This window comes from Coenobita brevimanus, chromosome 65, assembly GCF_032717465.1.
Source record: "Coenobita brevimanus isolate Jiangsu-jjx chromosome 65, ASM3271746v2, whole genome shotgun sequence".
Lineage (NCBI taxonomy): Eukaryota > Metazoa > Arthropoda > Malacostraca > Decapoda > Coenobitidae > Coenobita > Coenobita brevimanus.
The window spans coordinates 30,504,210-30,519,020 of record NC_137018.1 but is presented as its reverse complement, the minus strand read 5'-3'; the positions used below and the strand labels follow the sequence as shown (position 1 = coordinate 30,519,020).

The 14,811-nt window shown below is 43.1% G+C and overlaps 1 protein-coding gene across 3 annotated transcripts in view; it reads left to right on the top strand.

The window, feature by feature from the left end:
* The window catches only part of kcc (solute carrier family 12 member kcc), a 1,104,173-nt gene that overhangs the window by 863,499 nt on the left and 225,863 nt on the right, over positions 1–14,811 (top strand). For all 3 annotated transcript variants that reach the window (XM_080276408.1, XM_080276407.1, XM_080276406.1), the window contains one exon: positions 10,773–11,027. In XM_080276408.1, the coding sequence (XP_080132534.1) occupies positions 10,773–11,027 (255 nt within the window). The remainder of the gene's footprint in view (positions 1–10,772; positions 11,028–14,811) is intronic.

The following is a 14,811-nucleotide window of genomic DNA, read 5'->3' as shown; positions in this document are numbered from 1 at the left end:
GACCTACACACTTCCAGTGGAAGCTTGGTGATAATTCAGTTGCATATTCACTTTTCTGGTTTAAATACAGACGAAATATAATAAACTGTTTAGATGCAAAATTTCATATAGATAAACATCACATATTACAAGGGGTTTCATCATATCATTCTGGCTACTCGTGCAGTTAGTTGTGTATGTATCAGTTCGTATTTATTATACTGCCGGATTAGACCTTTGCCTTGGAGGAGGCGTGAGAGTCAAATGGTTCCCCATGCTTGTGAAACACGAATGGGGAGTGTTTGTTGGAAAAGTGATGCGTTTGAGAGTATTTTACCGGCTTTGTGGATGTGTGTCAGTTGTATGTCATTACTAGAACCGACATACTCCAAACACATGCAAGCATACACTACCAACACCCACTTCAAATGTCCGCCACGGGGTGGACTCGAACCACAGACTCGGGACACACGGTTCCGGAGGTGATTCCATTAGGACCAAATCACCACAGCTACAGGGTGAGCTCAGTTGTCCGCATTTCTACATGACTTTAAAAGATAGAAAGCCTAGTAAGCAAAAATAATTATCATGTCAGGAATGTTAGGTTTTTGGCTAGGTTTGTCTGTCTGTCAGTCTCTGTGTAAGCAGAATTATGGACCACACAGAGGAACAGTTGATTAAATTTTGCGCGAATAAGACCAAAGGTTAAGATTAAAAGAGGAGAGGATGATTTTTTGGCAGTATGCGCTCTGTGAATGCTCATGTTACATATGCAGTGTTTCGCTCAGCCAACCTGTTAGCAAAATTAAAATTCTGAAGCCAGTGGGGGGGTTAATTCGCCCTTCTGCCAGCACAGCCTCGTGTATGGCCAGTGCGTGGTGATAGCGAAATTTTTCTCTTTCCCGTCCTCGAATACTTTCACGCCCTCTAGAATATTTTATGCTGTGTGCAAAGCTCGTGGTGTTAATATGCATACCTCTCTCTCTCTCTCTCTCTCTCTCTCTCTCTCTCTCTCTCTCTCTCTCTCTCACACACACACACACACACACACACACACACACACACACACACACACACACACACACACACACACACACACACACACTATTTTTTTTCTTTTCGTTTTCACAGTTCATCCCTGTTTTCTTGTTCTCCCCTTCTGTCATTCTTCCACTTCTTTATTCATATCTTCGTCTCTATTTCCAACTCATCCCCAAATCCCCATTTTCGTTCTCCTCTTACTGATGTTCATTTTTCTCTTTCCCTTTCTCCTTTCTTTCTGGGTATTCTTAAGTATTTTCCATTTTATTTTCCTCATTATCCCTCGTATGGTGGGTACAACTCTACCGTTCTCTTCTAACAAACGCCAGACGAATGTGCCCAGCCGAGAGTGAAATTGAAGCGAGAGTGAGTCGCAGGAACCTAAGAATGTTACGAGTAATACCGGCTCCATTGACACTGTATTGTTCAAATAACTCTGGTATTCTATTCCAGCTAATGCCAGACGATTTTATTCAACTGAGAGTGAGCCATAGGAGCCTGTATGTCATTCTCCTTTTTCTCATCATATCGTCTGATTTTTTAACTTCCCCTTTCCCATTTCCATTTTCTTGTTCGTATAGCGTGTTTCATCTTTCATTCCTCCTTTCTTTCATTTCCTCCTTCATTCTCTCCTCATTCCCTCTTATTTTCGCCAGATCTATTTTCTAGTTTCTCATTTTTTTTCTTATTGTCTGTATATATCTCTCCATATTTATTTATTTCATTAACGTTTTCATTCCTTCTTCATTCCTCACTTTACTATGACTTCTTACCTTCATTTCAATCTGCCTTTCCTCACCAGTTTTTTTTTTTCTCCCTGTCATCTCTCCGTTGGTTATTCCGTCGTTTCCTTTCGTTCTTATTCTTCCAGTTTCCTCGTCTTGTTCCCCCCTCCTGTTTAGTTCTACAGTTTTCTCCCCTTCCCGTTTCCTGCTTCGCATTCTCGTATTTCATCCTTTCCCATCTTCGCCTTTGTCTTCCTTACTCATTCCTCCTTTTACCTTCTCTTCTTTCCTTCATTTCCCAGTCTTCATCATCGCCACCCTCTCCCCGTCCCAATTTTTTCCTTCCCTCTTTCTTTTCGCCTCATTTTCCATTTTTATTTCGGCTTTCTTTCCTCGTTCCACCCATTTATTAGTCTCTCCGCCTCCTCCATTTCATCCTCGTTTCCGCTTCTTTCCCTTCTTCATCCCTTCCTTCTCTTCTTCTCATTTCTAGTCTAACTTTCCAACCCTTTCTCTCATCTTTCATCCCTTCTCATTTCCCCCCCCCCCTCATGTCTTTCTTCCCTTCTCGTCCCTCCTTCTCCCTTCTTATCCTTACTTCTCCATTCTTCCTTCTCAATATTCCATCTTCACATCCACCTTCCCTCCCTTCTCATCCCTCCATCTCATCCCCATTGACCTCTTTGTCAGCTGTCCATAGATCTTGTCAGAAACTAAATTTGTGACCAGCTGTCCGAATCGTGCTGACCTGACATTGTGCAGCATCTGTTTCTGTTCCCATTAAGCCCTAGTTTTTTATCACCGTTGTCCTCATTGGAGTCTTCATCCTTTGTTATTATTATATTCCCCATTTAGTTTTCACTAGTCCATAATTTTTTTTTTCCATTTGTGTCTCAGCCCTTTCAATCCGAGGACGCCATCATTATTTTGTTACTAGTTGCTGCCAGATGAGTTTATTCAGTTTGGTAGTCACCTAGTACAGAAGTTAGTGAAGGCTGTATCTGACCCATCTAGTTCGAAAAAGTATCCTGATGACGAGAAAATTGTTTAGAGACAGCAAGAATAATGTTAATACGTCATTGGACTGAAGGGGTAAGTCTCTCTTGTTTTTATTATTATTCTCGTTATTCCTATCACAGTCTTCATTTAGGCAGCGATTATGCTCTCATTTGGTTGTCATTATTTATTCCCTGATTGGGACAGCTCTAATACTCCATTCCAGTCAACGTCAGACGATTTTATTTAGCTAAGAGATTATGTAGGAGTTTGAAAGTGTAGATACTCTCACCATTAACTCTCATTTTCGAGACATCTTTGGTATTCCATTAATTTAACGCCCGACGATTTTAGTTAGCAGAGTGAGTCGCAGGAGAGTGTTAAGCCCCCTTAAATTATTCCATTTGTGCCCGTTAAAATCGCTATTTGGGTTGCACGTCTATTCCCCATTTTGATACCATCTTGTGCCCTGCGGTACTGTGAGTTCTTTTTATTTATTGATATTATTTAAATTGACCAAGTGATCTTCAACTTAGAGTAATGTATGGAAGTTGTTTGAAGGGATTAGAAACAATCTCCGCGTACCCCATTGGTACTCTTATTTAGAGGTAGTTCCCAAACTGGGGGGCGCGCCCCCCTGGGGGGGCGTGAAGTGGATACAGGGGGGGGCGTTAATCCATCTGCTAAATCGACTGCACATAGAAGGTGACAACATTGTGCGCTATCATCCCTGAGGCCTAGAATTGCTGAACTTGTGAAAGAGATAACAACATCCATCTCAGCCACAGTTGAAATGATTTCTGTTTTCACATCTTTCATCAAGGATTTGGCTTTAAAAAAAAATATTGGAATTTTTTCCTTAGTGATATTGTTAGAAGTAGCCATTTACATTACAGTATTTCTATATTATTTTTGGGCCATTGTATAAGTGCATGTTTATTTAATTACTCATCATCATCATTCATCATCATCCGGACCTCCTTTCCCACCCAAGGGCAGGGTGAGGAGTAGCAATGTCCAGACAACCCAAAATTGCCCAGTCCAATGGGCCACGCTTCCATTCACTCATCATTCAACCCCCCGGAATCCTGGCTCTATCGGATACGCCAAAAACATTCACCACGTTCTGTAGCTTCACATATCGAATCCGACAGAGTCAATCCAGACGCTGCCACGTTAAAAAGGGGTGCCTAAAATCCCTGATCATGCACATCTCCTCACAAAATTCATCCAGCCAGCTCGATCTCCTGTCAGTTCCCTAGCCTCACCGACTTCCAAACCTCTCTTTCTCACACATTCATCCACCATATCTCTCCACCTTCTCCTTGGCCTACCTCGCCTCCTCTCTCCTTCGAATTCGCTTAGATATGCCTTCTTCACCACTCTATTGTTATCCATTCTTTCCACATGACCATACCATCTCAGTACACTCTCTTCAAATCTGGTGTCCACCGACTTCCTCACTCCGCATCTTTCACGAATCACATTATTTCTTATCCTATCCACCCTCTGTACTCCACATACATTCCTCAGCAGTCCCATCTCCACTGCTCTTACTCTTGACTTTTCATTTTCATGCCGCAGCATAGTCTCACATCCATATGTTAAAGTTGGCACTAACACTCCTTCATGTAAGCCTCGTGCAGCTGCAACACTCAAGCCTCTGTTTCTTATCAAGGCCTTCTTTGCACCAGCTACTTTTCTTCCTTGTGTCACTCTACTTTCAACTTCTTTTGCACATTTTCCTCTCTTTTCTATCACTGTACCCAGGTATTTGAACACTCTCACCAATTCCAGTCTCTCTCCATTCACTGTTACATTGCACTGGGAGTCACTTTCTCTCTCAATAACCATCACTTTACTCTTTTCTACATTTACTCTCAAGAAACGACGCTTACAGACATCAGCAAAACTCTGCACTAGCCTACCAAGTTCTTGTCCGGTACTTGCAAGCAGTACTGCATCATCAGCATACAACAAATTTGAGATATTCCATCCATCACCATTCATTACCAATGCCATCTCTCTCTCCATTACTCGTGTTTTCACTTCTCTCATCACCCCATCCATATATACATTGAACAACCATGGGGACATCACACAACCTTGTCGCACGCCCACACTGATTGTGAATCATTCACTTAGATGCCCAGTAACCCTGACACATGCTTCACTACCATCATAAAAAGTCTTGACGGCACCTGACAGCTTACCCTCTACACCGTACATGCACAAAACTTTCCACAATCCTTCTCTGTCCACTTTGTCATATGCTTTTTCCAGATCCATGAATGCCATAAACACCTCATGGTCCTTCTCACAAGCCTTCTCTACTATCTGTCTCACTGCAAATATTTGGTCCACACATCCTTTGCCACTCCTAAAGCCACCCTGTTCATCACTCACTAGGACTTCTGATATCTCTCTTACTTTCTCTATAATAATTCTTCCATATACCTTCCCTACCACACTCAGTAAGCTTATGCCACGATAATTCTTGCACTCACTCTGCTCACCTTTCTTTTTGTACAGGGGTACAATCACAGCCTTTTTCCACTCTGCAGGCACAGTTTCACTCATCCATGCCATCTTACATCTCTCCAACAAGCACGTCATTCCATTCTCTCCACTACATTTAAGCATCTCTGCATACACCTCATCAACTCCAGCTGCTTTCCCATTTTTCAGCCGCTTCACAGCACTCTTCACCTGTGCGAGTGTCACGTCTCCTGGCACTGCATTCCTTCTCGCACCCCCCCAAAACCAATCATGTTTACAGCTGCTCTGCTTTCTCTATCCCCATTCATCAGGCTTTCAAAATATTCTTTCCATCTGGTCCTTACTTCATCTCCATGGGTTAATAATTTACCACCTGCATCCTTCACACCATCCCATTTCTTACCGCTTTCACTTCTACATTTCCGCACCTCTTTCCAGAATAACTTTCTATTTTCGGAGTAGTTCGCATTCATTTTTCTTCCTAGATCCTCATTTACCTCCTTCTTTTTCCTCTTCTCTAGTCTCTTTACATGCTTCTTGCTCTCAACATATTCAGTTCTTATTTCAAATGAACCCCTATCCTGTAACCACTTTAGCCACTTCTTCCTCTTTTCCTCCACCACACTCTTTACCTCCTCATCCTACCATGCAGTACCTTTCTTCTTTGTTGTTACTCTTGCCACACCACATACCGCTTTAGCATTTCTAACTAAGCAATCCCTACATGCATTCCGCAGTCTGTCCAGATCCATTTCATTCCAATTCAGTAATTTTAACTTGTCCTCTACTTTGGTCCTGTATTCATCTGCCATTTCTTTGATCCTCAGCTTCTCAACTTTCAGTCTTTCTCCCTGACTGCTTGTCTCTCTCCTGATCCACCTCACTCCTTTCAGCTTGATCTTGCATACCACAATCATATGATCTGACAGACCTCTACATCGTCCTCTCACAGCCCTCGTATCAGCAACCATTCCCATCCTCGACCTCTCTACGAGCACATAATCAATCAGGCTTCTTTCAACACGATCCCAGTTCCCTCTATACCATGTATATTTACGTCCATCTCTGTGTTTGAAATACGAGTTACAAATGCACAACCTCCTCTCATGACACATATCCTATAGTCTCTTCCCATTATTATCATTTTCTCCTGGTACTCCATAGCAACCCATTATGTCATCCTCAGGACCAGTGCCTACTCTTCCATTCATATCCCCCATCACAATCACTTTATAGCTCCTGGGCATATAAAAAATCTTACATACTGGTATTACTTATGGTTTATTTTCATCCATGTTCACCAGACGAGAATGTATCTGGTCCTAATTAATAATAAAGCTGTAATTAATATAAACAATTGGCACTGCATAATTTATATACATGAATAAAGGATGGGGGGACGTGAGGATTTCTTAGAAGTCAAAAAGGGGGCGTCATGTAAAAAAGTTTGGGAACCACTGATTTAGACCTTGGAGAGGTAATGCAAGTAGTTTATAGGAGCAAGTTTTTAATTTGTTACAGTAAGGTCTAGTATATATCGTAGGATGTACAGGTGAATAATCAGATTCGTCCCTCAGTCTCCTGACAAATTTAAACCCTCTAAGCCTGGACATTAGGCACAGCTGCAAAAATGGTGAAGGGAGACTAACCACAAATAAGTAGAGCCTGTGGGAATGATCTGAAGATGTGTTGGCTGTAGTGGTTTCTAGAGTGTGTGTGTGTGTGTGTGTGTGTGTGTGTGCGGGGGGGGGGGATAAGTGTTGCCAGAGAAAATTGTATACCTCGGTGAAAATTCTGCTGCAGAGACCTGTGGATAGGTGGATGTGAGTTAAGCCTGCATTTTTTCGCTGGCCAGCGTTTATGTGGATGCGTGTATTGTCCGTTTCATCTGGGAATGATGTGGATCGACCGGGACAGAGCGGTGGTATAGAGGTCCCAGTGTTCCACCAGAGAATGGGAGATTGACACCATAATTTCTTTCATACCTCCTGATGTAGAAGGAAACGCATCATAGTAACCAGATAAATCATGGCGCGATGGATGGTACTGTGATGAGTCAGGACGGAAGTAAATGCCTAGGAGTGCTGACCGCTCCCCAGTTTAGTGTAATGCCATGGTCTCCAGTCTGTGCCTCCATATTTGGCCCCCTTTTAGGTCCACATATGCTTTAGTCCTTCCAGTCTATCCCCTTCACTACGAGGGGTCTCTCAAGCTGAATAAATTAACACGCAGCTTTTATGAGTCATTCAGCTGGAGAAGCAGTCTGGCATTAGCCGGAGTATAATACTGAGTTGTTCCGACCATTGGGAGGTGAATGATTACATTGTGAATACTGTCACGCACCTATGCTCGTTGGCAGCCCTAAAAAATCGTATCGCGTTGGCTGCATTACTGTACCGAGAATTGTCTCGATCATGGGAGGGGATAAAAGGATATAACTAGAGGGGCAGTCAGTGGAGCGCACCTCCGACAGGGTCATCGCAGTTTCCAAACCGCTCTTCATAATGGGTTTGGTTTTCTCATCATTACCTCCGCCAAGGAGGTTATATTTTATCCCGCGTTTGTTCGTTTGTTTTTCTGTCTGTCTGTTGGCAGGATTACTCAAAAAGTTATGAACGGATTTTGATTAAATTTTGTGGAAGGGTAGGCCATGGGCCAAGGAAGGTATAATTAAATTTGGGGGGCGGATCCGGACCCGGAGTATCCCGAACAATATCTCCAAAAGGTCTCGATGAATTGCAATGAAATTTTGTGGAAATGTGCGCCATGGACCAAGAAAAAACTGATTAACCTTTGGGGTGGATCCTGATCCGGATCCGGATCCTTTTTAATGGCAGTGGCATTGGCGGCGGTATGCTCTTTCTGAGCGCTTTCTAATTGATTATGGTTTCGTAAAGAGCGTTTTGTTGATCCAGAATCTGTAATACGATCAGGTTCAGTCCCAAAAGTTAATCGATTGTTCCCTAGGACACGGGCTATCTACCCACAAAATTTGGTCCAAATCTGTTTTGGTTTTTGAGTTTGCAACCAGACAAACGTCCAGGTACTAACAAACGAACAAACAAACGATGAAAACGTACTCTCATTGTCGGAGAGAATGAAGGGACTATGCAAGCCACACGGACTCTTGAAGCTGAAGGTTGGAGGAATTGTTATTTGTTTCTCACCTTATTGACTGGAATAGACAGGTACGTTATTGAGAGAGAGAGAGAGAGAGAGAGAGAGAGAGAGAGAGAGAGAGAGAGAGAGAGAGAGAGAGAGTCTTTATCTCATGCCCTCGGCTTTTATTATCATCAGGACTTCTCTCTCTCTCTCTCTCTCTCTCTCTCTCTCTCTCTCTCTCTCTCTTTCCCGGACCTCGTCATTTCAGCCCACTCTCACTGATTGGAATAATACGTTATGCGTGTTGACAAAAAGCGAATCAACAAAAACTCATGAACATGAGAAAAAAAGTAAGTAATAATATATATATATATTAATACACACACACACACACACACACACACACACACTGGAAAGCAAACGCTAGGAGAAATACATTGAGGTGGTTTGGCCATGTGGAGAGGATCGAGAGCGAGAGACTGACGAGGAGAGTGTATGTGAGTGAGGTGGAGGGGGGGAAGAGGGAGGGGAAGGTCAAGGATGAGATGGAGGGATGGAATGGAGAGATACATTAGAGAGGGGTGTGAACTGGGAGCAGGGCAGTGAAATGGCGGGGAACAGGGCGACATGGAGGCGATTTCTTTGTGGCCACACCTTACGGGATTAAGACGGCTGGCAATAGATAGATAGATAGAGAAAACACACTCATGTTATCAGATCCTATTACTGCAAGATCCTGTTACTGCATATTTTAATGCTTCCAAAACAATGATATCTGTTTATATTTTATTCTTGCCACCACTAGTCAGTCTCCCATCACAGGAAGGACCTTTCGTAGCAAGGGGTGTAATGGAGACTATCTAACCTCTTCACTTTGATTACTCTTGTTTATCCCCAAGAAGAGCCTCCCCATTTCTTGCTTTAATATTGTACTTCTTCTTGCAGTGTCTTTCCGTCTTTAGCTATAGAAGGGAAAGACGTTCTTCTTCTATTGCACTGCGTCAGTTTCACTCATCGTGATATCTAATATACTATAGCAATAGCCGTGTGTGTGTGTGTGTGTGTGTTTTGGGCAGCCGAGACTACACATTCAAATCGCACCAAAACTGGCACAAAAATCGCAAAAAATCGCTGATGTGAAAAAACTTGGTCCCATCGCGATTGAAAAACTTTTACTATATTTAATGAGCGATCACACTTTGACCAAAAAACGCCGCTTTCGGCGCCCGGCATAAGATCTCCGTAGAATTTTTTGCCCATAGCAACAGCAGCGCGAGAGCCCTCCGCAGGAGCCAGTGCGAGGGGCCCGAAGGGTCCACGAGCACTTGTCTAATATACTATAGCACTAGCCGTGTGTGTGTGTGTGTGTGTGTGTGTGTTTTGGGCAGCCGAAACTACACCGGCATAGGATCTCGTAGAATTTTTTGTCCACGGCTATAACTAAAATATACTATAGCAGCGCGAGAGCCCTCCACAGGAGCAAGTGCGAGTGGCCCGAAGGGCCCACGAGCACTTGTATGTTACTATCGTCCGTAACTCATCATATCAAGGAGAACCATCTCAGTGGTTAGAGTAGCATACTAAATCTCTGTCAGCTTAGAAAGAGTAGCCACAGGAAAGTGACAAGTAGAAGAGGAAATATTAGGCGTATTCGAGTCGTCAACTGTACAAGAGACACTGAAGGTCGTTTGTGTTCATAGCTGTGTGGATCATTAAGAAGCGGCAGGGAGTAATTTAAGGAACGGGCGTGGACTGGTTACATACTTCAGAATATTATGGACTATGGTTGGGTTCTCTTAGGCCCCTACGCAGCGCAGGGAATAGTATTGGTCTAGTTGATGCCGATTTTATTTATTCGTTTACTTTTTTAAAAATTCTTTTTTAATTTCTTTTTTGGTTACACTGTACTTGCAGATGGTTATAGCTATGAGATGAAGCAGGATTCCGGGGGCTTGAATGATGTGTGAATGAGTGTCCGGTCCATTTCATCGGGTATGCAGTTAATAGTTCCCCACATTCCTTCTTTTTCTTCCCATGTTTTCTGGATCGTACCTAACCCCATCCTTAGGTAGGAAAAGTTATGGTAATGATGATGATGATGTTGATGGTGATGAAAGGCGAACCGTCTAATACTTGAGGAGGGTTGGGCGGTTGCCTGTCATAGAGAATGTGTGCGTAGTATCCTTGTCAATTGGCATAACAGATGTCATTGCACTCTTCCTTAACGATAAATATTTTGCATATTACACCATAGCATTCATTATTTATATCGTATTAATATCGCAATTTACATCAGCAACATAAGAGATGTGAAGATGTAATGTGCAAAGTAAATCGCTGAGAAAGATTCTCTGAAGGCACTTATAAGAATGACCTAGAGTACAGAAATCAGTCACATCTGCGCTAATCCGTGTCTGTGTATTTCTGTAGGAGGAGATGGCTGACCGGCCCCGAGTGTCTATGATGATCAACTCCTTGGCCAACTACAACGCCACCATCCCGTCTGCCGAAGAGAGCGACTCCAAGCCCACCAAGCCCAAGGCCAACCTGGGCACGCTGATGGGAGTCTACCTGCCCTGCATCCAGAACATCTTTGGCGTCATCCTTTTCATCCGTATGCCATGGATCGTCGGCACGGCTGGAGGGGCGCTGGCTTTTACTATTGTCTTCATGTGTTGTTGTACGGTGAGTGTGGGGAAGGTGGTGGGGCGGGGATACAGGGAAAACTTTAGTTTTCAGTACAAGCCTTTTATTTATTTATTTTTTTTATTTTTTTTTTTTACGAGCATTGTTGGAGGAAGGACACGGGATGGATCGCTGACTTTCATTATAGGCTTTACGTGTTGTACAAAGAGTGGTGGGGAAGGACAGGGGGAGCTGGGGGCGGCAATGGCTTTCACTTTAGTCTTCTTATGTTATAGTGTGGGGGCACGGGCATTAGGTTGGAGTGTCCACTGTCTGCACACTAGATGTGGTGTTTCATTCAGTATACTTCCATCGAATAATAGTAGATGGTTTCCTACTGCGGTCAAGGTCCCTTGATCGTTAAATGGATAATGTGCTCCAACCCGAAGTTGCCCAAAACGGTTGGAATGCAAGGGTACAAATGATCTTGATGAGGAAGTACAAGATTAGATTACGGAAGAACGATGATAGGGAGGGGGTTGTTAAGAGAAAAGGAAAGGAGATGGAGGGACACTGGGGGGAAAAGAGAAATTAGGAAAAGATTGAAAGATACTGAGGAAAGCGAAGGCAGGTGGAGGGAAGTTTGAGGAAAAGGAAGGATGGTGGAGAGAAATTTTAGAGAATTAATGAAAATGCAGGAGAAATGGAAGGAAGATGGAAGAAAATAAGGGGAAGAGGAAAGAAAGGTAGATGGAAACAAGGGGAATAAGGGAAGTAAATTGGAGGGAAGTTTAGGGAAAAGGAAAGGATGAAAGACAGGAGGAAGAAACAATGAAACGAAATGTGAAAAGAAGGGAAGAAGGAAATTAAGATATGGGTAAGAAACAAGGAAGAGAAAAAATGAAGAATGGAAAGCAGAAAGGAACAGAATTAAAACAGACGAAAGAAAACTGACGGTGGGAGTTAAGAAAAAAGAAAGGAAGGAGGCAAAAAAGAAGGAAGGAGGAAACAGGAGAGAAAAGAAAGGAGATTAGAAGGGGGGGGAAAAAAAAAAAAAAAAAAGCATATAATAGAGAGACAGGAGACGGACGGAGGAAAGAGGAAAGAAGTGAAGGAGGTTGAAGTAAAGGGGAAAAAAAAAGGAAAGGAGTAAAGAGGACAGAAAGGAAAAGGTGGGATGTGAAGAAGACAAGAGGGAAAAGAAACGGGGAAGATAAGAATTTTAGGAAGTACCGTACAGTAAAATGGACGGGTCATGGGAAGAAGGGGGAAATGAAAGAATATTAGAAGGGAAAGGTAAAAAAAGCAAGAATTGAGGGAGTAAAGAAAGAAGGAATCAGGAAAGAGAAGAGGAATGAAGAACGTGATTTAAAAAAAAAATAAATAAAAAAGGAGCAAGTATAAGAAGGTGACAGAGAAGGATGAAGGAGAGGGGGAAAGAAAAGAAGATTAAAATGTGGAGAAGTAAGGTAGAAAGGAAGAAAGAAGGGAAGAGAGATGGAGGGAGAAAAGAGGACAGAAGGGAAAGGGGAGGGATTTGAGGAAAATGAAGAAATGGGAGGAACGAAAGGGAGGGGAGGGAGGAGAATTGCTGAAGTTGGATAAAATGAAAGGAAGAAGGGAAAAAGAGAACGCAAGAAAGAGTTGAAGGAAAGGATGCATACAAGGACCCTCTTATTATCATTTTTATTGTTTGTGTCACAGAGAGAGAGAGAGAGAGAGAGAGAGAGAGAGAGAGAGAGAGAGAGAGGATAGAAATGGAGGGAGAAGAGGAGTAGGAGTGCATAGGAAATACAGACAAGAGGAGGCAGGAATTAAAGAGATTGGAGGAATATATATATATATAGTAGAAGGGAAGGAAGAAAGAAGATAGGTGAAAGAAATGATAAGGAAGTAAGAATATAGAAGAGGGACAAGAAAGTGAATGTATGGCAGTGAAGGAGTAAGAAAACAAATACGTGAACAAGAGAAAAGAAAAGGGTGGGAGTGAAAGAATTACCGATGAAAGGGTATAAATGAAAAATACATTTTTGAAAAGAGAGGAAGAAGAAAAAACGAGAAAAATGAAAAGGGCGAAGGACATAAAAGGGAGGAGAAGAGGAAGGAAGAGAACAAGGAAGAAGAGAGGTGAAGAAGAATGAAGAAGAGGGAGAAGGAAAGAAAAGAGAAAAGAGAAGCTGGAAGGAAAAGAGAAGGGAGAAGCAAGAAGGAAAAGAATATGAGGAAGGAAGGAAAAGAGAAAGGAGGAACAAGAAGGAAAGGAAAATGGAGGAGTGAAGGAAAAGAGAAAGGTTGAAGAATGAGAAAGAAAGGGAGAGGCTAAGAATGGAAGGAGAATAAAAAGGCAGAGGGAGAAGTAAGGAAAGGAAGGGAAATGGGAGGAGCATGAGGGAGAAATATGGAAAGGGAATTAAAGAAAAGAAAGCAAGGGAGAATAATGACAGAGACAGGAGGAAAAGAGAATATGCTAATAATAGAGAAGGATGGAGGGGGAAGGAAAGGAAGGGGGAGGGGAGGGGAGGAGATGAATGGGAAAGAGGGAGAGGGAAAGAAAGAGGATGGGAAAAGAAAAAGAACTGAGAGCGAGAAGTACTGAAGCTAAGAATTAAGGAAAAAAGATGGGAAAGCATGGAGAAAGAGAGACAAGGTGTGAAGAAGGGAATGGGGAAAGAGAGATGAATTGCGAGGAAAATAGTGGAGAAGTAGAATGAAAAGGGTGAAGGAGAAGACCAGAAAAGGTAGCTAGGGGTAAGCATGAATTAAAGGGGCAGAGGGAAGGAAAGGAACGAAACAAGAATTAAAGAAAAGAGGCGGGGAGGAGTGAAGAAGAAGAACAGGAGGAGGAGGAGGGAGGACCGTGGAAAGGATGAAGGAGTAAGGAAAGGAGAGAGGACAAGAATGAAGGAGAAAGGGAGGCAGAGGGAAAGAAGAGAGAGGAATGACGGACAAGTGGGAGAAAAAAGGAAAACAGAAAGGAGGTATTTGAGAAAGGGCGAGAATGAGGGGAGTGAGAAGGGAAGGAGACGGAAGGAAAAGGGAAGAAAGAGTAATGAAGAAGAAAAAGAGAATCAGTGGAGACTGGAGAATAATGAGGAAGGAAGACAGAAAGGAGAAATGAAAAGGAGGAAAGAGAAAGCGGATAAATGACGGAAAAGGAAGGGAAAAATGGAGGAGGAAGGAGAAGTAAAGAGAATGGATTAGAATGAAGGAGACTGAGGGAGATTGAAGGAAAAGAGGAGAGAAGGAAAGGAGAATTTAATCAAGGTTGGGAGTCTCATGCCTTCACAATTGTGTTTATGCCGACTGAGGGCGAGGAGGGGGAGGGGGAGGGAGTGAAAGGGTTAAAAAATGAGAGGGAGGGAGGGAGAGGAAGAGTAGAGAGAGGAAGATAGAGACAGGAGGTCAGAAGGGAAGGAGAAGAGAATAAAAAGGGGGGAGGGAGCAAGGGAGATAGAGACAGGTGAGGAGGGAGGGAGAGGAAGATTACAAAGAGGGAGGGAGGGGAAGAAGTGGGACAATGAGAAAGAGAGGATGGCAGAGACAGGAAGTGAGGTGAGGGAGGGAGAGGGAGATAAAAAGAGGGAGGGGGAGAGAGAAGAGAGAGTAATAGGAAGACAAAAAAGAGAGAGGAAGGGAAGGAAAGGAAGAACATGGGAAGAGAGAGGGAGACAGGATGGGAGGAGAATGGGAGAAGAAGAAAAAAAAGGGAGAGGGAGGGAGGGAGGGAAAAAGGAGCAGGACAGGGAAGGAGAGGGAGATAGTAACGGAAAATGAGAAGGAAGGAAAAGGAAGATAAAAAGACGGGGAGGTAGGGAAAGAGGAGGGGAGAGAGAGGGTTAGATAT